The 25,428-nt window shown below is 47.3% G+C and overlaps 1 protein-coding gene across 1 annotated transcript in view; it reads right to left on the reverse strand.

The window, feature by feature from the left end:
- The window catches only part of SAXO3 (stabilizer of axonemal microtubules 3), a 191,264-nt gene that overhangs the window by 2,503 nt on the left and 163,333 nt on the right, over positions 1-25,428 (reverse strand). Inside the window, exon 4 of the mRNA XM_078650983.1 lies at positions 2,383-2,510. Coding sequence (XP_078507109.1) covers positions 2,383-2,510 — 128 coding nt within the window. The remainder of the gene's footprint in view (positions 1-2,382; positions 2,511-25,428) is intronic.

The following is a 25,428-nucleotide window of genomic DNA, read 5'->3' on the forward strand; positions in this document are numbered from 1 at the left end:
AAAAGGGGCAATGGGACGGAGGAGAAAGAGATCATATAACACGGAAAACACTGTCCAAATAATTGAGACATTCATAAATAACAAGATGAAGAGAAAAGAAGAGACCGGCGAGTGAGCTGTACAAGGGATACACAAACCGAAAGAAGACACTCACTGATTTTTCGAGGCCACAAAACACAAAGGGGCATATTATCAAGAACGGTGTTAAAATTATCGCCGGTTTACCAGCGGAAAACTGCTGCTAAAGCGGCGATAATGGGCTTGCTATTATGCCGTGGAGAATTCCAATAGAAACCCATGTTCACATCAGAACATGGACTTCTATTGGAATTCTCAAGGGCATATTATCAAGCCCATTATCGCCGCTTTAGCTGCAATTTTCTGCCGCTAAACCGGCGATAATTTTTGATGCCGTTCTTGATAATATGCCCCAAAGTATGTAATCCCTATCACCAGGTTATAATGTATGGTGGCCTGTGGTTACCTTGAAAAGAATCACTACTTGATAATTGTGTCAGTCATGGTGATTGTTTATGGGCTACAGCCTCTGGGTTGCCGGTGAGAGCAACGAGTGCTGTTGCTAACAATCACTGTAATTTCTACAGATCCCGATACCCAAACCCAATAAATAGGATGCGCCACACTTAGGCCAACTGGTAATATCGGACACAACAAAATAATCATGAGACACACAGAGACAGTGGAACACTATGAAATACCCAGGGTCCATTGGACAATAGTAGACAATCAGAGGCCAATACACATTAGCACATATCAATAGCCAACCATAAGTATCAGCTAAGCTGCTCCCAGCACCATTAGGCACGGATAGACCAGTGGCCACTCTCAGACATCCAGAGGCCTAATGACCTCATCATGTACCCACAAACACTCTCCGAAGCTTAGAAATCGTTTGACACTGCCAGGCATCTATAGGCTGATTGATATATAAAATACATAAGGAACAAATGGCAGTTTCATTCATTATTAGACATCCAGAGAACAGGATTCTATTAGAAATATGTGGGAAACAGCCTTTACAATGCAGTTTTTACAATGCTGTACCTTTACCACACATTTTTTACCATGCATGTTTTTAGCATGCATATGCTTTTACAACATATGCACTTACCACTCATTTAAGGTAAGTTCAGGGGTGTGGGGGATCTCACCCCACAAATACATTGTTTCTATATCTAAAAATATATATGTAAACAGTGCATAGTAAAGGCATACGTTTTAAAAGAATATGCCATCTAAAAAAATGCAGGGTAAAAAATGTGTGGTAAAGGCATACAGAGTATTTTCCTGCATTGTTCCATCATACAAACGAAAGATGTAGGATCAGTTGTTGACACTCAGACTCCAAGAGCCACATTGGTTTACATACAATTCACCAGGCATAATCATACATCATTGGACACTCTTAAATAGGTTTCTTCCAGAAAGAGACTTCAGAACTGCTGTTCAAGCCCTTGCACTCTTGCATCTGGCGGGTGCTATTGCCCTACTCTATGGCTTCCTATACAACACACTGGCACCTCTTAAGGGCATCCTACACATGCGGCATATCTCATCCTGAACAAATATGACCACATCACTCATCCTGATGGCACTCCATTGGCTCAATTTGCCATCCTGCACCAGCCTCATAAACCAGGTGCATCATTTACAAAGTTATCATGACCAATACCCAAGCTTATCTTGCGGGCAAGTTTAACATCTCTGGTGATTCCAGGCACACCCACAGCTAGGTCTCCATCATACTGAAAAATAAGAAGTATATAAAAGAAAAAATAAGGCATTTGGCCTTTTTACATCTATGCACCCGAGAAATGGAACAACATGCCTGTATCCATCAGGAAAGAGTTGATGACTCACCTCTCTAGAGAACACTACATCAAATGCATTAACTGTTCACAAACATGCTGTAGAAATGCCATATACATACATACTGAAGAGCAATGGACTCTATCACAACTAAAAAACACAATGAAGAACCAGGAAGGACGGACTTCCTAATGCACCACTGATATTTTTAAATATTTGAAAACTTTAGAAGTCAATCTACGAAAGAATTTGAAAAGAATTTTAGAAGCTATCTCTGACTAGAGAGAACAGAAAGAGTGCAGAGACATACTCATAGGCAATAAGATGGTGTGAGGAACAGAGCTCAAGAAAGGCAAGAAAAGAAAAAGAGATCAAAAAGCATAAAGCAAAAGTAGAAATAAAACATGCAAATAGGTAGAAATACATAAGATAGAATGAGTAAATAGTGTACACAAGAGACAAAGATAATGCAATATAGAAATAAACAGTGGAGCTACAAACATACAGAAAGATCCATAGGGATTACTGCTGAACCTCATATGCATTGCTCACTTTGTATAAGTACGAAAGTCTCGCTTTGTGGTTGTGGCGTAGATGTCTGTCTGGTTGAGGATCCCCTGGTCTCTGATGTAGTACGGTATTCCAGCCATAGCTTTATTCTCAGTGGTGGCAACCAGGGCCTGCATGTAAGAAGTAGGAGAAATGGAAACAAGGAGGTATGAGACATTGTGTCAGGAGAAAAGGACTTTACCAAAACCACAAATTGCACGAATGCAACCTGAAGGAGGCATATCATTATGAATGAATGAATGAATGAATGAATGAAGGAATGAGCTTGTAGAGCACACAAATGCCTGAGGCATCTTGGCGCTGTAAGTGACAAGGATCAGAAGCCTTACTACCTTCTAAATAACCAAGTTTTTAGGGATTTCCCAAATGTTAGTAAGGAAGTGGCAGATTTAAAATCCAAAAGGGGATTACTCCAATTCAAAGCAGTTGCCTCCCCATGAAGAACGTTTAAAGGAAGGAACATCCCAATTATTGGCAGAGCTAGACTGCAGTGTTCTGCTGCGCAAGCACCATTTGAAGCTATTCTTCAGATAAACAGGGCCTTGTTCATGGAGTGCTTTGAGTGAGATACACAGGGTATTGAACATAATATGCTGCTTTACGGGCAACCAATGTAACCTACTTATGGCAGGGGAAGCGGATTAAAATCTGGGAACATTCAGGAGCATCCGCGCTGCAAAGTTTTTCAAAATCAGAAGTTTGTTGAGGGATCTTATTTGCAGGTTTTGGTAAATACCATTGCAATAGACTAACCTAGATAGAACTAATGCATTGACAACTGTCTTCAGCACCCTCCCCCCCCAGCAACTGGGATATTCTACATCAGAGGGTGCTCTGAGACAGCAACATCTGCTGTGTGCTGTTTAAACTGTATTCAATAGGGACTGTGGACTTCGTTTTTTTGCCAGGTGAGGGAGTAAAGTTTTATTCAAACAATATTGTTACAGGACAAGTTTGTAAGGCCCTTACCTGCAGAAGTCCAAAGTGTGGATTGAGCCTGTCTGTCTCCTAGGAGATTTCTGAATAGAGCAGCAGCCTCCAACTCCCTGGCCAGCAAACCTTGTCTGAGGTAGCTGGGACCTTATATAGTCTGCTATTGTTTGGTACATGTGTACAATGTTTGATGGCTGTATCTGGTGTTTCTATTGGATTAGGGTTAGTGTCCTCATTGGTTGGGTATTTGAGGGTTCTGATTGGTTTCTGGGTCTGTGATTCAATCAATGTAGGATTGGGACTAGAGCTAGGGTTAGGACTTCTATTGGAAGTAGGGACTAGGGCTTCCTGTGTTATTGGTTGTTGGGACTAGGGTGGGACTAGCGCGGGACTAGGGCTAGGGTTAGGACTTTGATTGGAAGTAGCGATTAGGGCTTCTGGTGTGATTGGTTGCTGGACTAGGTGTGGGACTAAGAGTAGAGTTAGGCTTTCTATTGAAATTAGGGACTAGGGCTTCCTGTGCCATTGTTTTTTTGGAATTGGGTTGGGACTACTGGTAGGGCTAGGGCCTCTATTGGACATAATCAATCAATCACTGCATTTATATAGCGCACTACTCACCCGGAGGGTCTGAAGGCGCTATAGGCATAGAGATCATAGTTTTTAAAACTGATTGTTTGCTTGTAATAGGGCTAAGATTGGCTGGTTCCAGGTTTCAGCGGGATTGTTGTGATTGGATAGTGTTAGGGCTCACATTGGCTGGAGAGGTCACCTGATTACTAGGGCTATATAAAAGGCCAGGGTTAGGGCGTCTCAGCCAAGGGCGGAGAGGACAAGGACAGTTGCCTGTTCGAGCCTGGTCCAGGGCCAGAAATGCTGCCCATGTTCCCATTCAGTAATACCCACTCACAATTTATTTTCACTCTAGGTATGTGCCTATCTTTGTGCATTGTTTTGTAGAAACATGCAGAATAATAATGTTGTTAAAAAAAAAAAATAAAAAAAAAATTAATCTTTGGTCTCTATTTACTTGCTTCCATTTTGCATCCTTGTACCTTCCTGTTCTTGGATCTGTGTGTCTGTTACTTTTCACCTGAAAAAGCATATCCAATGCACTACCCTATTTCTCAACCTGAACCTTTAACAATGTAAACCTCTGGTTTAAACTCGACCCCCTCATAGTAAAAAAATTCCACCGAACTCGCATCCTGCTGCCACCTTGCTAACTCCAAACCTCCTGACTCCCCATGGTACGAACTCTTTCGCAATCACCTTCCCCCAAATCTCACTAGTAAAGCAAAGAAAATCTTCAAACACAGACTTCTCAGACAACATCCCGAGACTCTATTCGCTGACACCTACCACTGCATCTCTAGAGGGCAGATCAAAATGGACCTTATCTTTCATACAGACAGGCCGGACTTCTGGCACTCCACTCTAAACACACATCTCAATATCTCCAAAACCACCACCACTTCCTTCAGTTGCAAATTGACGACTTCCCTCCCGAACCCCCAGTCAAAGAACGGATATATCTCCATCACTATTTTCACGAACGGCACAGTCCTAATTCAGGCCAAAAACACTCACCTAGAGAGCTTCGATTCCTTCTTCCTCCCACTAAAAGAAGCCCCCTTGTCCTCACCAGGTCTCGGATTCACCTCAGCCTTTCTCTCAGATAAACAACCACGACAGGAGACGATTCAGATCCCCCATGCAGCTGCCCAGACATCCACCTTGGCTTCATCACGAGGCTCCCTTCGCAACTCCATTCCTCCTCTCTCCGCTCACTACCAGGTTATTAGACAGCCTCCAACCAGAGCCCCCCACTGTAACTCTTCCCATCTTCCCTCCACTTACCCTCCGTCAACCAGACAACCCGGACACCCAGGCTCCTCCTCACCTCCTCTGCTGTCTCCCATGATGGAATCCCATCCTCCAGCTCAGCCCACCCACAGCCCCCCGCCCCTGATTATCTCGGGATCTGGCACCATTCTCGAGGCAGCATTCCCAGTCCCGTCGAGTAGACTGCCTGCCCATCCATGCCCCTCCTCCACTCCTCTATCAACCCCCAATGGGGATCATCACCTTCCAGCTCAGCCCACCAACCCCCCTCCGTCCTCTCGTCACCTGGGTCCCATCACATGCCTTGAGGCAGCATTCTCCTCCCCATTTACTCCTACTACAGATTATCTAGGCAGCCCCTTCATAATAATCTTCCTGAACAGGACTCTCGTCCCTCTTTAAACCACCCTGACCCACCCTCAGTCAGCAGGGACATTACGGCCTCTGACACCCTTCTTCACCCCTTGATCCCTCCTCCCTTAGTCCCTTCCCCCCACCCAAGACCACTCCGGATTCAGACACCCATCACCCCTACATAGACAGCACGACGCAGCGCCTCTCCCTACTTGAAACCCAGTTGGAAATACTGGTTCGAGGCCTGAGTGAAATTCTCTCCTCCCTTACCCTTACCCGAAAGCCCTCACATTCACCCTCAGAGCAAAACGATCTCACCCATCCAAGCATAGATAAAGCAACACTCCACTCCGAGCCACACGTCCCACCCAGACCTAAATGTAAATGTAAATGTCATGGTACTTAGAGAGCGCACTGTCACCAGACGGTCACCTTGCGGTGTCGCCTATCCGGCTTCCTGGCGCTGATACTCATACCGCTGTGGAACCCCTCCTGGCTTTCCCTGTGAAGTGTCCACTCCTGGGCACCCCCAGGGTGAAGCCAGGCATCCTTAGCGCTGTTGGGGCCGGTGGGAGGCTAAGCAAGCTATTGCCCAGAGTTGCAGCGTGGGGCCCGTGATTGTAATAGGCACCGAGGCGATAATTAACAGGTCCAAGGAAATTGAGCCCGAGACCCCGCCGAGGCGGGAATCGAACCCTGGTCCCTGGCCAGAACTCTGCATCAGGGTCTGCTGCTCTAACCATTGAGCCACACTCCTCCAGAAAGTCGGTTCCCCTAGTAAAGGGAAGATCAGCTCCTTGGACACACTCTCTAGAACACCCTCCTCACTCTCCTCACAGATAATGATTCTCCCTGAGGCACCCCTAGACCTTATGCGGAACTTGTCCCCAAACTCCACGATCCAAGTAATCACGGGCTTCAGAAGCAAACACCCTCCCCCGAGAGCACCCAGACCCCCGTCCCACCTTGCCCTCCTGCCTAAAGCCCAACCGAACGAACACAGAGAAGAAACCCCCATCAACTGCATGCTCATAAACTGCAGATCAGCCTCTAAACATACATCCGAACTTTCAGAAGCCATTCTCTCCCATGACATACAGATAGCATTCATAACAGAAACCTGGCTCAACAACCTCTCCTACCCTATCATGGACATGTTAGTTTCCCCTGGTTTCACGATGATCAACAAGGACAGGCTAGGGAACAGAGGAGGGGGCATAGCAATCATCCACAAGAACAACATCGCCATCACAGAAATCTCCTCTTGCGCTTACAGCTCCTTTGAATGCCTCTCAGTCAACATCAAAACTCAGAATTCCAGACCCACACTCTGCCACCTTCTTTATCATCCCCCTGGCAATTCTTCAGAATTCACGGTTCACCTTTCAGACTTGATTGCCCACTGCGCTCTAGGCAACTCTAACTACATAATCCTGGGCGACCTCAATCTAAGGTGGAATGAAACCAAGAACCCACTCATTCAAACCTTAAACAACCTACTCCTAGTGAACAATCTGACTCAACATTGCCTAGAAGAAACTCACCACAAAGGAGCCATCCTTGACGCCATTATTGCTGAAAGCAAGACTATCACCATCGATCACATCCTCCCAGTCGACTGGTCCGACCATCACATAGTCCTCTTTCACATTAACCTTTCAATCCTGGACAATACAATTCTAAAACGAGACATTCCCAAACGGGTTAGGAACACAGCTCGAATTCCTTGAGCGGTCCTAGAAGAAAGAATCAGCGTGCTGCTCCCCTCTGCCACTGACCACCTCTCATCCAACAATATCACCTCTCTCTACTACACTAATTTGACGCTTACCCTTGACCAAATTGCTCCCATTAAACTAAAGAAAGCTAGGAATATTCCCTCTAGAACATGGTTCACCTCTGACATCAACGATGAAAGAAGGCTTTTAAGAGCCGCAGAAAAACATGGAGGAATGATCCCTCAACCCTCCACCGTGATCAACTCCAAGCAGCCCGCAGGATGTACAAAAATATCAAGAATAAAAAGTCAGCTTTCATCCGCTCTGCATTAGATAACGCAAAATATCGGCCTAAAGAGCTTTTCAACATCATCAAGAATCAGACCTCCAAACCTATACCCCCCTTAACTCAAGCATCCAAAGCTCGATGCGACAGCTTCGCAACCTTCTTAAACGACAAAATCGTCAAGATAGACCTAGCATTGGGCTTAACCCCCACCAACAGTGGTCATCATTCACTCCCATCCAGGAAGCAGAGATAGTCAATCTAATCTCCAAAGCCAAGCCCTCAGTACACACCCTGGACCAGCTACCGCCTCTTCTGACCAAAGACCTAAAGCGAGTCCTGGCTCCAATATGGTGTGAGATCATCAATAGCTCTTTGAGCTCTGGATCCATTCCAGACTGCCTCAAGGTATGGCAAGTCACACCACTTTTAAAGAAGCCAGGTCTAGACACAGAAAATTTAAACAATTACAGACCGATCTCGAACCTTCCTTTTTTGACTAAAATCATGGAAAGATGTGTCCTCCCTCAGCTAACCCTTCACCTTGAAAACATCAAACTTCTAGATCCCCTCCAATCGGGATTCAGAAAGGGATGCAGCACTGAATCTGCAATCCTCAACGTCATAGATGACCTACGCAAATCACTCGACTCGGATCAATGCTGCCTTCTCATCCTCCTAGACCTATCGGCTGCATTCGATACAGTCAACCACAATCTACTGCTAAGGGTCCTTCAAGAAAGAGCTGGTCTACAAGAGACAGTCCTTCAATGGTTTTCCTCCTTTCTTCACAACCGATCACAGAGAATAAAAATCAAAAACTTCGAATCTGACCTACACCCGGTCATCAGAGGTGTTCCTCAAGGGTCTGTACTCTCCCCACAGCTCTTCAACATGTATATCGAACCCCTCACCTCTCTACTCAGAAAATCCAACATCCCCTTTCACCTATATGCGGACGACACGCAGCTGTATCGGGAAACGACCTCAATTGAGGACATCCAGAGACTAAACAACACGCTCAAGGAGGTACAAGACTGGCTCTCAACCAATCACTTGAAACTGAACCCAGATAAAACAGAAATACTACTTATTTCCAACAAAGATGATAACCCTCAAATCATAGAATGGCTCAAAGCCATCGATGCCCTCAATGGTAACCTTTCCCTAGCAGACTCAGTGAAATCTCTAGGGATCACCCTAGACCCAAAACTCGACATGAAGAAACATATCTCAAGATCTGCTAAAAGTGCCTTTCTCAACCTTAAACTACTATACAAAATAAAACCTTTCCTCCCACCTAAGGACCTTCAACAAGCCACCCAGGCTCTAGTCCTCTCCAGAATAGACTATGGAATTGCGACCTTGACAGGGACAGCAAAATCCCACCTTGCCCCCTTGAAGACGACACTCAACGCAGCAGCAAGAATGGTCTCCGGAATTAAGAAATTTGAGCACATCTCTCCAGCCCTCAAAGAACTCAGATGGCTCCCAGTGGAGTTGCGAGCCAGTTTCAGAACAGCCAGCATCACGCACAAAGCCCTGCATACAGGTAAACCAGAATACCTGGCCGTCAAACTCAATAGGGCAGGCCAGTCCAGAAACCTCAGGAGCTCCAGCTCTCTACTGCTCATCCCGCCCAAATCGCGCAAGCACAGAACTACAGACAAATCTTTTGCTGGTAACGCTCCCAAAATCTGGAACTCCATTCCTCGCCACATTAGAACAATCTCCTCATTTTCAAAATTCAAGAGGCTCCTCAAAGACTTCTTCCTCGACCGTACTCGAGGGATCTGAGAGACCCTGGACTGCCCTCTATTCTGTCACTCCAGCTTTACAAAAATTCCGAGTCTGACAACAAGGTCGCAGACCAAGATATCTTCTGGATACATACATTCTATCAACAGATTCTGTATGTTTGAGTTTCAGTCTGCTCACTATGTTATTTGCTGTATATGTTGTGAAGCGCTCTGATACCCTTTGGTCCAGCTAGCGCTATACAAAACTACTAAAATAAAAAAATAAAAATAAAAATATATATATATTTATCACTTTCTTCTAATTTGGCATTTACAGTGCACTACCCTATTTCTCAGCCTATACTTCTCTTAAGAAATCTTCTAGCCATGACTCATCTCAAACTACTTTCTACTACTTTTTCCAATGCACTACCATATCTCTCACCCTATACATCTATCAATGTATCCTCTACATCCACTCTCTCATGTATCCCAAGCCCCATACCACTACTATGATCCCCAAAATAACCCCTTCTAGACTCTCTCCTACTCTATCCCTCCTTGCATCTTCAGACACCTCTTTTACTATACCGATCCCCAAAACAAACCTCTCTAAACTCTTCCCTACATTACTCTGCCGTACCGTAACTGAGGTCCTGCCGAAGCTCCACTTTCTGCCTGCTAACTTTCGCTGTACCGAGGGAGGACAAGTGCTGGTGTCCCGCTCTCCACTTGCCGCTGTATGCCATCAACAGCCGCCGAGTAGGGGAGAGCGAGTGGTGGAAAAAACTACCTTGCCCAGCAGCCCTTGGGAGAAACAGGTAGTCGTAGCCCTTAGCAGAGCGCCAGGCGGCGCATTCAAAACAGGCTCCACATCGGTGGAGCGGGGGATACATTACTCTGCCGTACCGTAACTGAGGACCTGCCGAAGCTCCACTTTCTGCCTGCTAACTTTCGCTGCACCGAGGGAGGACAAGTGCTGGTGTCCCGCTCTCCCCTCGCCGCTGTATGCCATCAACAGCCGCCGAGTAGGGGAGAGCGAGAGGTGGAAAAAACTACCTTGCCCAGCAGCCCTTGGGAGAAACCGGAAGTCGTAGCCCTTAGCAGCGCGCCAGGCGGCGCATTCAAAACAGGCTCCACATCGGTGGAGCGGGGGATACATTTCTGTAGTAGGGGATCTCTGTGTATAGTCATAATCTAGTGAATAGTCCCGCCCATGTGCGTGGACCCCGGAGCAATCAAAAATAATCTCTTAGAGTGTCGAAAAATGCAGAAATGCACAGACACTTAAGAGAGAATTAAAGACAGATAATGCAGCCTAAAAAAAGGCTACACTGTCCAGTACTTCAACTAGAAATTCCACCAAAAAAATCCACAAAACAGCAAAGTCTGTACAGATTTCCCTTGCTTAACAGCAAAAAACCCTCTGGAATGATAGAGAGAAGGACCTGGACAGACAAGCCCCATAGGCTGCCATTATGTGGCTCAGAACAGGATACTGTGCCTTTAAGAGAACTTTCCAGAACTTCACAGTATCCCAGAATGCACTGCAGGTCCCAATTACTTTCAGTTCTTTTTTCCGGCTCCTGCAAGCAAGACCCTGGAGCATTGAGCTCTCCCTTTTCAAGGGTTTATTGGTGTTTTTTCACTGTAAATTCATTTTGAGTGCTTTCAAAGTACTTGTAGGCTTTTCTTCTTGGTTTTTTGCACTCTTTTGATGTCAAATATGCCTGCATTATTTGACAAATGCCCGGAGTGCTCCAGGAAGAAGGCTAAGTCAGACCCTCATGAGGTGTGTATCCTCTGCCTGCCCTCTTCCCATATTCCAGAGGAGTGTGAGATCTGTCAAGGCTTCTCTGGCAGGACCCTGAAGGAAAGGATGAAGATCAGGCTTCAGGGCCTCGAGGAAAGGAGGCTGAAGGCGCAAGGTGGGTCTGGAGGGGCTTCATCTGCCCATGCTGAGGCCTCTGGGGGGCTCCCCAGGGGCAGGAAGTCCAGCAAACGTCCACTGTCTCCGTCTGGGTCGGTAGCACTGACCACGACGTCGAGAGGGAGGTCCACGGCCAGCTCCCGGTCTCCCCAGGGCTCTGGGTCGAGAAAACGTTGCCCGTCGACGTCGAGGACCTTACACAGGCCGCCGTCGAACCCAGTGCCGATTTCGTCGTCGTCGTCTTCGGCGTCGACGTCGAGTGATCGGCGTCGACGGGCCCGGCGTCGGCGCTCGCCGGCGAGGCGACACCGCCGATCGCCGTTGACGAGCGTGTCGTTGTCGAGGGGATCCTCGTCGTCGAGGCCGCCGTCAAAGCGGAAGAGGTCGCCGTCGAGGCGGAAGAGTTCTCCGGCGAAGAAGAAGTCGACGTCGAGGCGGTCGAGGTCGCCGTCGAGGCGGACAAGGTCGCCGTCGATTAGATCGAAGAGGTCGACGTCGAGGCGGTCGAGGTCGCCGTCGAGGCGCGACAGATCGCCGTCGAGACATAAGGAATCGTCGTCGAGATGGTCTGGCTCGACGTCGAGGCATAGAAGCCGTTCGACGCCGAAGCATGGAAGGCGGTCGATGCCGAAGGGGCGCTCGCGTCGAGGGATCCACGTTCGACTCCTGGTCACCGTTCTTCGGCGTCGAGGGGGCGTGATGACAGGCCTAGGACTGTGGGGGGCTCCCCTCAGTCCGGAAAGGATGGCGGGTCGCCGGGATCGGCGTACTCAGAGGTGTATACCCCGAAGAAGGCCGTTCCACCTCCTCCTCCGTTGCCAAGAGGTCTACCTCCGAGGGCTCCAACCCCTCCTCCGTTGCCTCCTCTGCCTCCACTTCCAACAGGACCTAGGACCCCTGTGCCGGACAAGCCGCCACCGGTCCCTCCGAGGTCGGTCTCCTTGCCCAGGCTTCCGACCCCTCCCAAGAAGACTCCTAAATCTAAGGAACCACCCAAGCCCAAGACGTCCGCCCCGGGGAAACCGGCAGAACGTCCCAGACCTAGGAGGTCACGGTCGCGCTCCAGACGGAGAGACAGGTCGAGGAGCAGACGCATGTCCTCCACCAGATCTAGACATCGCCACAGGAGGCATAGGTCCAGATCACGTACAGCATCATCTAGGACCCATTCCTATTCACCTACTCTATCGGATTCTCCGGAGACTAGGGTGTCCCCGGTTGACGACATTGGCACGTTCCAGGAGGTGCTCCTGAGGGGGGCTGGGAAGTTGGGTATCACAGTGACGGCTCCTACACCTACGACGTCCGTAATATTTGAGACGCTTCACAAGAAGCACCTGTCTCGCCCTCTTCTACCGTTGGTCCCAGGACTGGTCGAACCGGCGGAAGTGCTGTTCCTTACACCGGCGGTGGTGAAGGCTGCTCCTTCAAGACTCCTGAAAAAGTACCGTGCTCCTGACTCTGACCCGGCCTTCTTACGTGTGGACCCGGTGCCCGACTCGGTGATAGTGAAAGCGGCCAGGAAGTTGCATTCTACCTCCCCGTCCTCCACAGTGCCACCAGATAAAGAGAGCCGCTGGATTGATTCGGCTGGTAGGAAAGCATGTGGGACTTCTTCCACCACTATGAAAGCCTCCAGCATTTCGGCTTTGTTGGGGCGGTACTACCGTGCGCTGTGGGACTCCATGGAACAGTTCGCGGACTTGGTTCCGCGCGACAGGAAGGAGGACTTCATGGAAATTGTCTCGGAAGGGATGCTGGTTTCCAACCAGGCCATCAGTGCCTCTGCGGACATAGCACTGTTGGCCGCACATGGCTACTGTCACGGGGTCAACCAGCGCCGCCATGCTTGGCTCAGGCATACGTCGCTAAAACCTGAGGCGCAACAGCGGGTGGCCAATCTGCCGTTTTCCGGTGACACACTCTTCGGGAAACATGCCGACGACGAAATGGCACCGATGAAGGCCGAGGCTGAAACTCTGACGGCTGTGGGTCTGGGGAAACCCAAGGACAAAAAGCCCTACCGCCAGTTCCAACGGCGGTTCGGCTCACAGGGGAAAGGAAGAGGACAGTCTTCTGGGCAACAGCAGCAGCAACAACAGCAGCAGTTTCGAAGACCCTTCCAAAAACGCCAGAGGGGTAGAGGTGGACAGCAGTCCTCTACCGCGAACAAGGGCCCGGCTGGGTCTCGACCCTGAGCGGTTACTTCCCCTTCATCCGTTACCCGCTCCGGTGGGGGGAAGCGTTCAATTTTTTCTGGCAGAGTGGAGAAAAATTACTCAGGACAAGTGGGTGCTGAATATTGTTTGCAATGGATACAGTCTTCGGTTCACCAGCCCGCCTCCATCGATTCCTCCGGTCAGCTCGCAGTATCAACTGCGCGAGCTCTAGGCGGAGGCTGATATTCTGTTAAGGAAAAGGGCAATAGAAGATGTACCTCTGTCTCAAAGAGGAAGAGGTCTGTACTCCCGGTTCTTTCTGGTCTGCAAGAAGGACAAGAACGAGTTCAGGCCTATTCTGGACTTGCGACAGGCAAACAAGTGGATTCGCAGAGAAAGGTTTCGCATGCTGTCATTGCATCAGATTTATCCTCAGCTGCAACAGGGGGACTGGCTTTGCGCCATAGACCTACAGGATGCATACTTCCATGTGCCCATTGCACACAAACACAGGAAGTTCCTGCGATTTCAAGTCGGCACCAATCACTATCAGTACACGGTACTTCAGTTCGGGCTGAAGTCTGCGCCCAGGACATTCTCGAAGTGCATGGCAGTGGTAGCGGCACACCTACGGAAGAACAAGGTGTTTGTCTACCCGTACCTGGACGATTGGTTGATCAAGGCCTCCTCCTTCTCGGAAGCTCAGGCACATTTCCAGAGGACGTGCGTTCTTTTGAGCAAGCTGTGGTTGCACATCAACATGTCCAAGTCTGTCCCAACTCCGGTCCAGTGCATTCAGTACTTGGGAGCCTCCATCAATACGCTGTCAGCAAGCGTGTCTCCTTCGGAGGAACAACGATTATCACTCCTTCGAAAGGCTCAGGCTCTCATGTCCACTCCATCTACGACAGTGAGGACGGTGTCTTCTCTGCTGGGGTCGATGGCCTCTTGTATCTTCCTGACGCCACATGCGCGGCTGCACATGAGACCGCTGCAGGAGTGCTTGGAGGATCAGTGGGACCAGAGGAGAGGATCTTGGGACGACAAAATACGACTGTCTCTACATGCTCTTCAGTCTCTGAAGTGGTGGTGTTCAGCGGAGAATCTCTTCAGAGGGGTTCCCTTCCACAAGGACATTCCCACACAGACTATCATGACGGATGCTTCTCTCCAGGGATGGGGAGCGCACTCCGGAGACCTACAGATTCAAGGGACGTGGTCCCCGACGGAGTCCACGTACCACATCAATTTCCTGGAACTCAGAGCTGTTCACTTGGCACTGAAGGCTTTTCACCCGTCCTTCCAGACCAACTCTCTGCTTGTACAGACGGACAATACGACCACGATGTATTACCTCAACAAGCAGGGGGGCTCGAGATCACGCACCCTGTCACAGGAGGCGCAGGCGATCTGGCACTGGCTTCTGGCCCGAGGACTGACGATAACGGCCACCCATCTGCCAGGTGTGCAGAATGTTCAGGCAGACGTACTTAGCAGACTGATTCAGGAAACCCACGAATGGGTCATAAACGACGAAGTACTAGGAGAAGTCTTCGCAAGGTGGGGAACTCCAGACGTGGATCTGTTCGCCAACGCCGAAAACAGCAAATGCCGAGACTTCGCCTCCAGGTACTACCAGCCGGGGACGCTGGGGAACGCGTTATGGATCGACTGGTCGAACAGCTTTCTGTACGCTTTTCCACCCATTCCCCTGATTCCAACGGTTCTCATCAAGCTGACCCAGTCCCGGGCGCGGATGATACTGATTGCCCCGGAATGGCCCAGACAGTGGTGGTTCACGGACCTGCTTCACCGGTCTCTCCTTCCTCACATGCGGCTGCCGTGCAGGCCGGACCTTCTCACGAAGTTCGGGGGCGGATGTTGCACCCCAACCTCTCGTCTTTGAGTTTGGCGGCATGGCTCCTGAGATAGTACAATATGGCCATCTGAATCTCCCAGAGGATTGCATGGACATACTGAAGGAGGCTAAGCGACCTTCCACTAGGACTTCTTATGCTTACAAGTGGAAGAGGTTTTGCATCTGGTGCAAGTCCAAGAACTATGACCCAACGACATGTAAGGAAGATGTCATCCTTCCATATCTACTATATCTGGCGCAGTCTGGCCTTAATGTCCATTCCATTAAGGTTCATCTGGCTGCTTTGACTGCCTACAGGAAATGCCCTTCACAGAGTTCCTTCTTCCAGATCCCTGTGATCAAAGACTTTCTGGAAGGCTTGAAGAAAGTATTCCCTCCTGTCAGGCTTCCTTCGCCTTCATGGGACTTGAATGTGGTGCTGTCCAGGTTGATGAAGGAGCCTTTTGAACCTATTCATAAGGCTTCGCTGCAGCACCTGTCCTGGAAGGCGGCGTTCCTCGTGGCCATTACATCGGCCCGCAGGGTGAGTGAAATTCAGGCGTTGTGTTGCCAAGAACCTTATACTGTATTTCATGCTGCTAAGGTTGTTATGCGTACTCACCCTAAGTTTCTTCCCAAGGTTATTTCTGATTTTCATATCAACCAGACTATAACTTTACCTACGTTCTTTCGGAATCCTTCATCTCCAGCGGAAAGGTCTTTGCATTCCCTGGATGTTAGGAGGGTGCTGAAATTTTATCTGGATAAAACCAAAGAGATTCGTAGGTCAGACCAATTGTTCATCAATTATGGATCAGTCAGGACAGGTCTTGCTACCTCTAAACAGTCCATCTCGAGGTGGATTGTGTCCTGCATACAATTGTGTTACCACAAAGCTAATAAGACCTTAGGGGAGAAACCTAAGGCTCATTCCACCAGGGGCAAAGCTGCCACGACGGCTTTGCTTCATAACGTGCCTATTGCTGAAATCTGCAAGGCGGCCACTTGGAAGTCAGTTCATACCTTTGCTAAGCACTACTGCCCGGACTCTGATGCCAGGGCAGACGCTCAGGTTGGGCAGGCTTCGCTGTGATATTTGTTCGCACAATAGTGGTTTTATTTCTCGTTTCTCCACCGCCGCTTTGGTGTGGGGATGGGCTTGCCATTCTATTCACTAGATTATGACTATACACAGAGATCCCCTACTACAGAAGGAGTAGTTTCTGTCCTGTAACTCCAGTTCTGTAGTAGGGGTATCTCTGTTATAGTCATAAGCGCCCGCCCTCCTCCCCGGTGGAGAGAGATATTCATGTTCGGAATGCTACAGGTCTGGCGTGTTACGCCTTCAAAAAGAACTGAAAGTAATTGGGACCTGCAGTGCATTCTGGGATACTGTGAAGTTCTGGAAAGTTCTCTTAAAGGCACAGTATCCTGTTCTGAGCCACAAAATGGCAGCCTATGGGGCTTGTCTGTCCAGGTCCTTCTCTATATCATTCCAGAGGGTTTTTTGTTGTTAAGCAAGGGAAATCTGTACAGACTTTGCTGTTTTGTGGATTTTTTTGGTGGAACTTCTAGTTGAAGTACTGGACAGTGTAGCCTTTTTTTAGGCTGCATTATCTGTCTTTAAATTCTCTCTTAAGTGTCTGTGCATTTCTGCATTTTTCGACACTCTAAGAGATTATTTTTGATTGCTCCGGGGTCCACGCACATGGGCGGGACTATTCACTAGATTATGACTATAACAGAGATACCCCTACTACAGAACTGGAGTTACAGGACAGAAACTACTCCTACTCTGCCGTACCGTAACTGAGGACCTGCCGAAGGAGGACAAGTGCTGGTGTCCCGCTCTCCCCTCGCCCCTGTATGCCATCAACAGCCGCCGAGTAGGGGAGAGCGAGAGGTGGAAAAAACTACCTTGCCCAGCAGCCCTTGGGAGAAACCGGAAGTCGTAGCCCTTAGCAGCGCGCCAGGCGGCACATTCAAAACAGGCTCCACATCGGTGGAGCGGGGGATACATTACTCTGCCGTACGGTAACTGAGGACCTGCCGAAGCTCCACTTTCTGCCTGCTAACTTTCGCTGTACCGAGGGAGGACAAGTGCTGGTGTCCCGCTCTCCCCTCGCCGCTGTATGCCATCAACAGCCGCCGAGTTGGGGAGAGCGAGAGGTGAAAAAACTACCTTGCCCAGCAGCCCTTGGGAGAAACCGGAAGTCGTAGCCCTTAGCAGCGCGCCAGGCGGCGCATTCAAAACAGGCTCCACATCGGTGGAGCGGGGGATACATTACTCTGCCGTACCGTAACTGAGGACCTGCCGAAGCTCCACTTTCTGCCTGCTAACTTTCGCTGTACCGAGGGAGGACAAGTGCTGGTGTCCCGCTCTCCCCTCGCCGCTGTATGCCATCAACAGCCGCCGAGTAGGGGAGAGCGAGAGGTGGAAAAAACTACCTTGCCCAGCAGCCCTTGGGAGAAACCGGAAGTCGTAGCTCTTAGCAGCGCGCCAGGCGGCGCATTCAAAACAGGCTCCACATCGGTGGAGCGGGGGATACATTACTCTGCCGTACCGTAACTGAGGACCTGCCGAAGCTCCACTTTCTCCCTGCTAACTTTCGCTGTACCGAGGGAGGACAAGTGCTGGTGTCCCGCTCTCCCCTCGCCGCTGTATGCCATCAACAGCCGCCGAGTAGGGGAGAGCGAGAGGTGGAAAAAACTACCTTGCCCAGCAGCCCTTGGGAGAAACCGGAAGTCGTAGCCCTTAGCAGCGCGCCAGGCGGCGCATTCAAAACAGGCTCCACACCCGCGTCGCAGGACGCCGGGCGAAGCCCGGGCCAAGGGCGGGCCCGTCCTATCCCGTCACAGACCGGAAGAGACTAGACTGGGCCCCCCCATCTAACAGCTCACATAAGGTAACCTTTTCACGACACCCATTAATTTGATAGCTTGTCTCCATAATAACAAAAATAAATACACGCTATCGGCGTTGGCCAGTCTGTCTTCACTTGTAACTAGCTCGACTACCATCCTCTCCCATAAAACAACAATAATGTCGCAGAGGGGCTCTAGAAGTAAAACGCTTCAAAACATGGCTAAATCTGTTGGGCCAATCGATCAATTCATTACTAAAGTCAATCAAACCATCGATCAAACTGTAATGCTGCTAGATCGTAGAGTATCCTATGAACTGGAACAAGCAAGACGCTCGTCATTGGGACCCTTGACATTAGCGCAAACACCAATAACCCATTCAGAAAAAGTACCCGCCCTGGAAACATGTGCGGATATTCATGGTATTCCAAACTTAGTCGACCTGTCAGCGTCTTTGTCATTATTGGACTCGCAACTGACCCAGGCGCTTGAACAAACGCCTGATATCTTTGCAAGTCCACCTCTGCAGGACAATGATCCTATTCAGAACGAACAAAGGGGGATAAGGGAGGGAGCAATCCCGAAACGCAAGAAAACAAGTAAAAAAAACACCGAAGATTCTACAAACTCTAACACGAATAAATTACAACATAAGCCACGCCCCAAGAATCAGAGAGAGACTAATAAAACTAATGAGCAAAACCAGGATAATAACAACTTAAACGAAGTAACAGCAGACAATAGTAGCACCAATCCTCATCTCATTGTGGTGGATAACAGTATGAATGAAAGTAACGACAATAACGCTCACAAGGAAAATCCAGATTCGAATTCAGAAAAAGGAAATAAAACAAACGAGATAGACCAACACCTGATGACACGGATAGCTGACATAATAAAACATCAGTTACAACCAATCCAAAAAAGTTTGGAAGTTATCGAGAAACAAATAGCAGTTCTAGTCGCCATTTCGAAAAACCCGCAAACTCAAGAAATCAAGGGCTGTCAAACATGGGAAGGACCAAAACCTATAACTAGCAACACTAAGTCAGGACAATCATCTAATAATGTCATGATCACAACAAATAGCCTTACCACTAGGGGAGGAGAAACTGTAAACAATTCAACTAACCTACCTGCCACTTCAAAAACCAAGTCCCCCCAAAAACCCCCTAAGAAGGTCCCAGATTTACAGAAAAACCCTCCTCCCCCAATAAACATTCCCCCAGGCCACTTCTAACAAATATTCCCCACCATGAACAGCCACAGAGGCATAATACTCAGGTAGAACGGACAAAGAAGAGATGGACTAAACCAATAAACCTCCCACCTGAAGCAACGCCATTTGTGGCTATTCTAACAGGGGTCCCCGAACTAAGTCATGATACAGATGAACCAACTTGGTCCTTATTAAACAAAATTCGTCATTGGCTGAACATCAACCGACCAAACCAGAACAATCATGTCACTAGAATCACCACAGCAAGAAGGGTTTCATGGATAGGCTACCAACAAAAAACAATCCCGGGCGACTGTGTAATAGTTAACTTTGAAAACCCTCGGGCAGTGGACTATATCTGTTCCTGGGACACAGTAGATAGGAACGGAGGTATAAACATCAAACGTCTATCCTTTTTTTATCCCCCGCTATGCCATTATTCCGAAGGCCCAAACTGGTCCTCAAATTGGTCCTGGAACCAGCCAGAGCATGGACAAAGAGGCTGGAACCAGGGCGATTGGGGACACGAAAATAAGCAAAGGGGCTGGACTCAGGGAGAATGGGGGCACGAAAACAAAGATTGGGGTGATTGGAACATCAATGGCAGGAGGGCACAACAACAACCATATAGGGAACCTTGGGGTGGAATACCAACTTTTAATAGTTATAGCTGTCTAGAGATGGTTGATTGACCACCATCACAAAAGGAGCATGACATGATTAGCCCATTAAGTATCAGAGACTCAGCCACAAAAATACTAGAGCACCCCACAAACATTATTTTCAACAAAGATCCCCCTACACCAGTTAAATGGCCAAATGGATCAAATATGACAAATATGACAATTAAACATCAAATCATGGCAGATTCAATACAAGAGCTCCTTTTTTCTCCCGAGGACCCCGCTGGTATTCTCTCTCCCTTACAAAGTGGCATAGAGGCTCGGGAAACCGCTCCAAAATCGACTTGTGAATCACAGCCAAGTCATACTGAAGAAATCAGCACTCAGAACACGATACCAATTGCTGCAAGTTCAAATTCTGAAATAAGGCTACTATTCTGGAATGTGGCGGGTTTAGCTACAAAACACTCTGAAAATAGTTTCCTTCATTTGGCAAACTCAAGTAATATAATTTGCCTTCAGGAAACTTGGCTCAACGACCCAATCCATCTCTTGGGCTATAAAACATACTTCTCACCAGCTATAAGATCCAATGCAGGTCGGAGTAAAGGAGGCCTAACAACATATATTTCGAATCTCTGGCCTTGTCGCGAAGTAACCCCTGTAATATTAGAGCAGAACTACCAGCTTATCAATCTGCGTGGAATCAGACAAGAGGTCTATACCATCATTAACTTTTATAACAACATGACTTCACTTGAATCAACCAGGGTTTTAAGCAAAATTTTCCATCTAGTACACGATCTCACAATAAAATATGCAAAGGACTCCCACACAGTAATTTGGGGAGGAGACTTTAATCTCCATTTATGTAACAAAAGCGATACACCCATCTGCGGTATCATGGACGAAGATGGGAATTGCCTAACTCACTTTACTCATACACTTGAGGGTAATAACATACAGACCATGATGACAGGATTGGACATGGGGTTTGCCAATAAGATAAAAACACCTGCAACTGAATTTGTTCCAACCTTTCACGGCGGAGGCCTTAAAAGTTTGATAGATTATATCTTAGTGACCACCAACAAAGTCGCAAACATCAAGACTTTTAAAGTGCATAACAATGTACTTAGCGACCATTCCCCTATCAGCATGACACTTCAGGAACCTAAATTGCAGAATAGGGGAGATAGGGCACAGCTAAGTTTGTTACACCAGCAATCACTAACACTGGACAGGCTAAACGGCTTCGCACTAAAATGGGGCAAAATAGATCAGGATGCCACAATCACAAAGATAGTAAAATCATGTATAAGTGAGATAGAAAGATGCTTAGACCCCTCTACAACTCCAACTGAGATCCTGACTAACTATGGTGATATTGTGGAAAATATCAGGAAAGAATTAACCAGGTCCCGTATACAAAATAAGACTACTAGAAAGGGATGGTTCAGTACAGAATGTACAAAAGCCTATACCAACCTAAAGAAAGCCTTAGCGAAAACAGGAAGAGATAGAGAGGAGGTGACAAAATTAAGGAAGGTTTATGCGCTCGCAATCCGAAAAAGGAAAAAGGATTTACAAGCAAATTTATGGGTTCAACTGCAGAGAAGTAGTATTTTAAAGGATAGTACTGCTTTTTGGCAGATAGTGAAATCTCCTTTCCTAACAGAAAAAGCAGAGGTACCATCTCTAGACGTCGCAATAAACGCAGGGGAATGGGTGCAACACTTTGCTGGGGTTTTTAGTGGGGAAAAAGTTCCAGGATTAGAACATCTGGATTTGCTCATGCCGGTGAAATACCCACTAGCCCTCCATTTTACACTGGATGAAACGAAGAAGGCTATAAAAACTGCAAAACCAGGAAAAGCACCAGGCCCGGACTCAGTACCTATGGACCTTTTTAAATATATCCCAGATCTGTGGTCCCCATTACTCACCAACATACTGAACGCGGCAAAGGAGACCGGTCTGCTCGACTCCTGGTCAACTTCGATACTGGTCCCCATTTTCAAGAAGGGAAATAGAGATAGCCCCGCCTGTTACCGTCCCATCTCACTCCTGGACTCGCTCGGAAAGATGGCAGGGCGCATTCTACTCGACCGTCTCCAGGAGTGGTCGATCGATCATGGGGCAATTTCGGATCTACAATACGGGTTTAGGGCGGGACTGAGTACGGTGGACCAGGCCCTAAACCTGACTCTACTGGCCGGAAAGTACGTAGACGCAAAACGCTCTTCTTTACACATGGTATACGTGGACCTTACAGCAGCGTTCGACTGTGTTGAACACTCAAAATTATGGACAATCATGCTGCAAATGGGTATTGACCCACCAATAGTTGATTTCCTTCGTGAACTATACACAGGGGCAACAGGAAGAGTGAGATTTGGGACTGGTGGACAGCTAACTGACAGCTTTTTAATAGAGAAGGGGGTGTGACAAGGATGCGTGCTGGCCCCTTTCTATTTACTTTGTACACCAACGGGCTAGAGGCCACAATGTTAGAGGGAGCAAAAGATCTTCCAGCAGCCGGTCGTCGGCAGATACCAGCTCTACTATATGCCGACGACGCGGTAATTCTAGCCCGAACCCCAGTCCAGCTCCAACGGGTTTTGAATAAGTACTGTTCATTTATGGCTAGCCTGAGTCTCAGAGTAAACATAAAAAAGACTTACGTGATGCATGCTGGCATAAAACGAAAAAAAAAACAAGAAAATCTACGTGGATAACTCACCTCTTGAAAGAATGGACACATATCCCTATTTAGGGATCCTAATCGATGAGGCATTCAAGTGGAGGGAAGCCATCAATTCCCGTAAACTGGCCTTTTTAAGAGCCGTTGGCGCACTGAAGGCTTTTGCACTTCGGTTAGATAAAAGACCTCCAACTGAAATGATAAAAATATACAACGCAAAATGTCTCAGTATTGAACTTATGGAGCAGGGGTCTGGGGTGGGGCAAATGTAGATCAGCTCCAAAAAGTCGAAAACTCTTTTCTAAGGTTCTTGCTGGCAGTTCCAAACAGTACCACAACATATGGCTGTCACCTTGAACTTGGTCTGGATTATGTTTCAGACATTATCAAAATCCAACCTATCATGTTGTGGCGAAGGATCTGGGCGACAGAGCAATGTCATTTCACGAGAACAATTGTCCTAGATTGCATGAAACTCGAGAACATGAGAAAGATTAGATGGCTGGCCTACGTCAAAACATTTCTTACGGACATTGGATACGCAAGATTTTTTGATGAGCCCCCCTCAGTAATAGACCTCCCAAAAAAAGACCTAAAAACACTTTGTCTGTCTCATCTGTCTCAAATGCGATTGTTGAGTGAAATAGGGAAACCATCTGTACAGCAATGTTTATTAATACAATTTGTCCCCACCATTCAACCGTACCTACAGTATAATTTAAGTCATTATGGAATATTTTTGTTGACCCGTTTTATGTTTAACATATTTCACCGTATGATTTCATTCCCTGATCAAAATGACTGGTCTCCCAATCGTTCCTCTTGCCCTTGTGATTCAACGTCCCCGCAATCCACTATTCATGTTCTTTTTTTCTGTAAATTTTATGTGTTACCACGTAGGCAGTTGATAGTACCACTTTTGAAGGTTTTGAAGATCCGTCAATGCCGCCCGGCCTACCTGGCCCTACAGTTTCTGGAAAACGAACTTATGGCAAAATCTATAGTACATTTTCTCAAATTCTGTGTCAGGCATCGAACCAACCTATGAAATGTGGACTGAATTGAGTTCGTGTAAAAGAAGATTGGTAAAAATAGTTTTTTAAATATTTTGAAAATAAGAAAAATGTGAATTTTTATCCTTTTTAACATGTTTTTTATGAACTTTTATGGTCTTTCAAAAATAATGGAAAACCGAATAAAGATGATTTGATTTGAACTCTTCCCTCTGACTCTTCCCCTCCAAAACCCCTTTTTACTCATCCAAAAGCCTCCTCCTACTGCTATGACCTAAGAAAGAAATTAAAATAAATAAATAAAGTTCATCACTCTTCTATCCTCCACTATTCTTTTCAATCAAAATAACAGACTAACAGGTTCACTTCTCAAATTCCATATTCCACTGTACTAACTCACCACTAATCCTTTATGATTTACAGAGTAGCGTACTACTCACCAATATAGCGTTTCAACACCCCATCAGGGTTACAAGCGCTATATAAATGCAAACCTTTTTTCCCTTTTATACCCCTCCCCAACCCTTCTCAATCCATATAACTGACTAAGATATCCACCACTCAAATTAATTCCATGTTTCACCATACTAATTCAACACTAATCCTTATGGGTTCCAGAGTAGCGTGGTACTCACCAAAAAAGAGCTTCAAAACCCCATCAGGAGTAGCAAGCGCTATATAAATAACAAACCTCTTTCCCTCTTCTATCCCGCCACCTACCCTTCTCTACCCAAATATCTGAATAACGTATCCACCACTCAAATAACTTCATATTTCACAATACTAATTTTAAACACTAATCCTTTATAGGTTCCGGGGTAGCATGCTACTCACCAGAAAAGCGCTACAACACCCATCAGGGGTAACAGGTGCTATATGAATGCAAACAGTTCTTCCACTTCTATCCCTCCGCTATCCTTCTCACTGCAAATAACTGACTAATATGAACTACTCAAATTACTTTCATATTTCACCATACTAATTCACCACTAATCCTTTATGGGTTTCTAGAGTAGCGTGCTTCAACACCCCATCAGGGGCAACAAGCACTATATAAATACAAACCTTTTTTCCTCTGCTATCCTTCCGAATCCAGATAGCTGACTAACCTATCCACCACTTAAAATGTACTTGCATGTTCCACTATACTAATTCAACACGAATCCTCTATGGGTCCCGGAGTAGCATGCTACTTGCCGAAAAAAGTGTTTCGACGCTTCGTCACGGTTAGTAAGTGCTATGCAAATACAATACAATACAATAGGTTAAGGAAATGGATTGGGCAATTTTCTTTATGATTCAAAGCGTATAGAATGAAGCAGAAATAACCTTGCTAACTTGATCTCTAAAGGTAAGGTTCTCGTCGACTGTAACACCTAGGCTTTTTACCTTCTTAATATGCATAGGGAGGGTCCCTAAATCATGAGGCCACCAAGAAAAGGACCGGAAAGAAACCTTATTACCAAACAAGATGACTTTGGTCTTAGAAGACTTCAATTTAAGACCGTTGTCATTAATCCAATTGTTGACTTTGCTCATGCAGTTTAGAAAAAACTCACACACATTAAGGTTACTGTTAGACAGCAAGACCAAAATCTGGGTGTCGTTGGTGTAGGATACCAACGAGAACACAAAAGATTTAATCAAGATGGCCAGGGGTGTAAGATAATGGTTAAACAGAGTCAGGCTCAACCATGAGCCGTGAGGGACCCCGCAGGCCAGGCAAAGGGGGCTCAGATGTAAACTCCTTGAGGGTAACCGATTGAACACGATCAGAAAGGA

The sequence above is a fragment of the Lissotriton helveticus genome, chromosome 7 (genome assembly GCF_964261635.1).
Source record: "Lissotriton helveticus chromosome 7, aLisHel1.1, whole genome shotgun sequence".
NCBI classification, from domain to species: domain Eukaryota; kingdom Metazoa; phylum Chordata; class Amphibia; order Caudata; family Salamandridae; genus Lissotriton; species Lissotriton helveticus.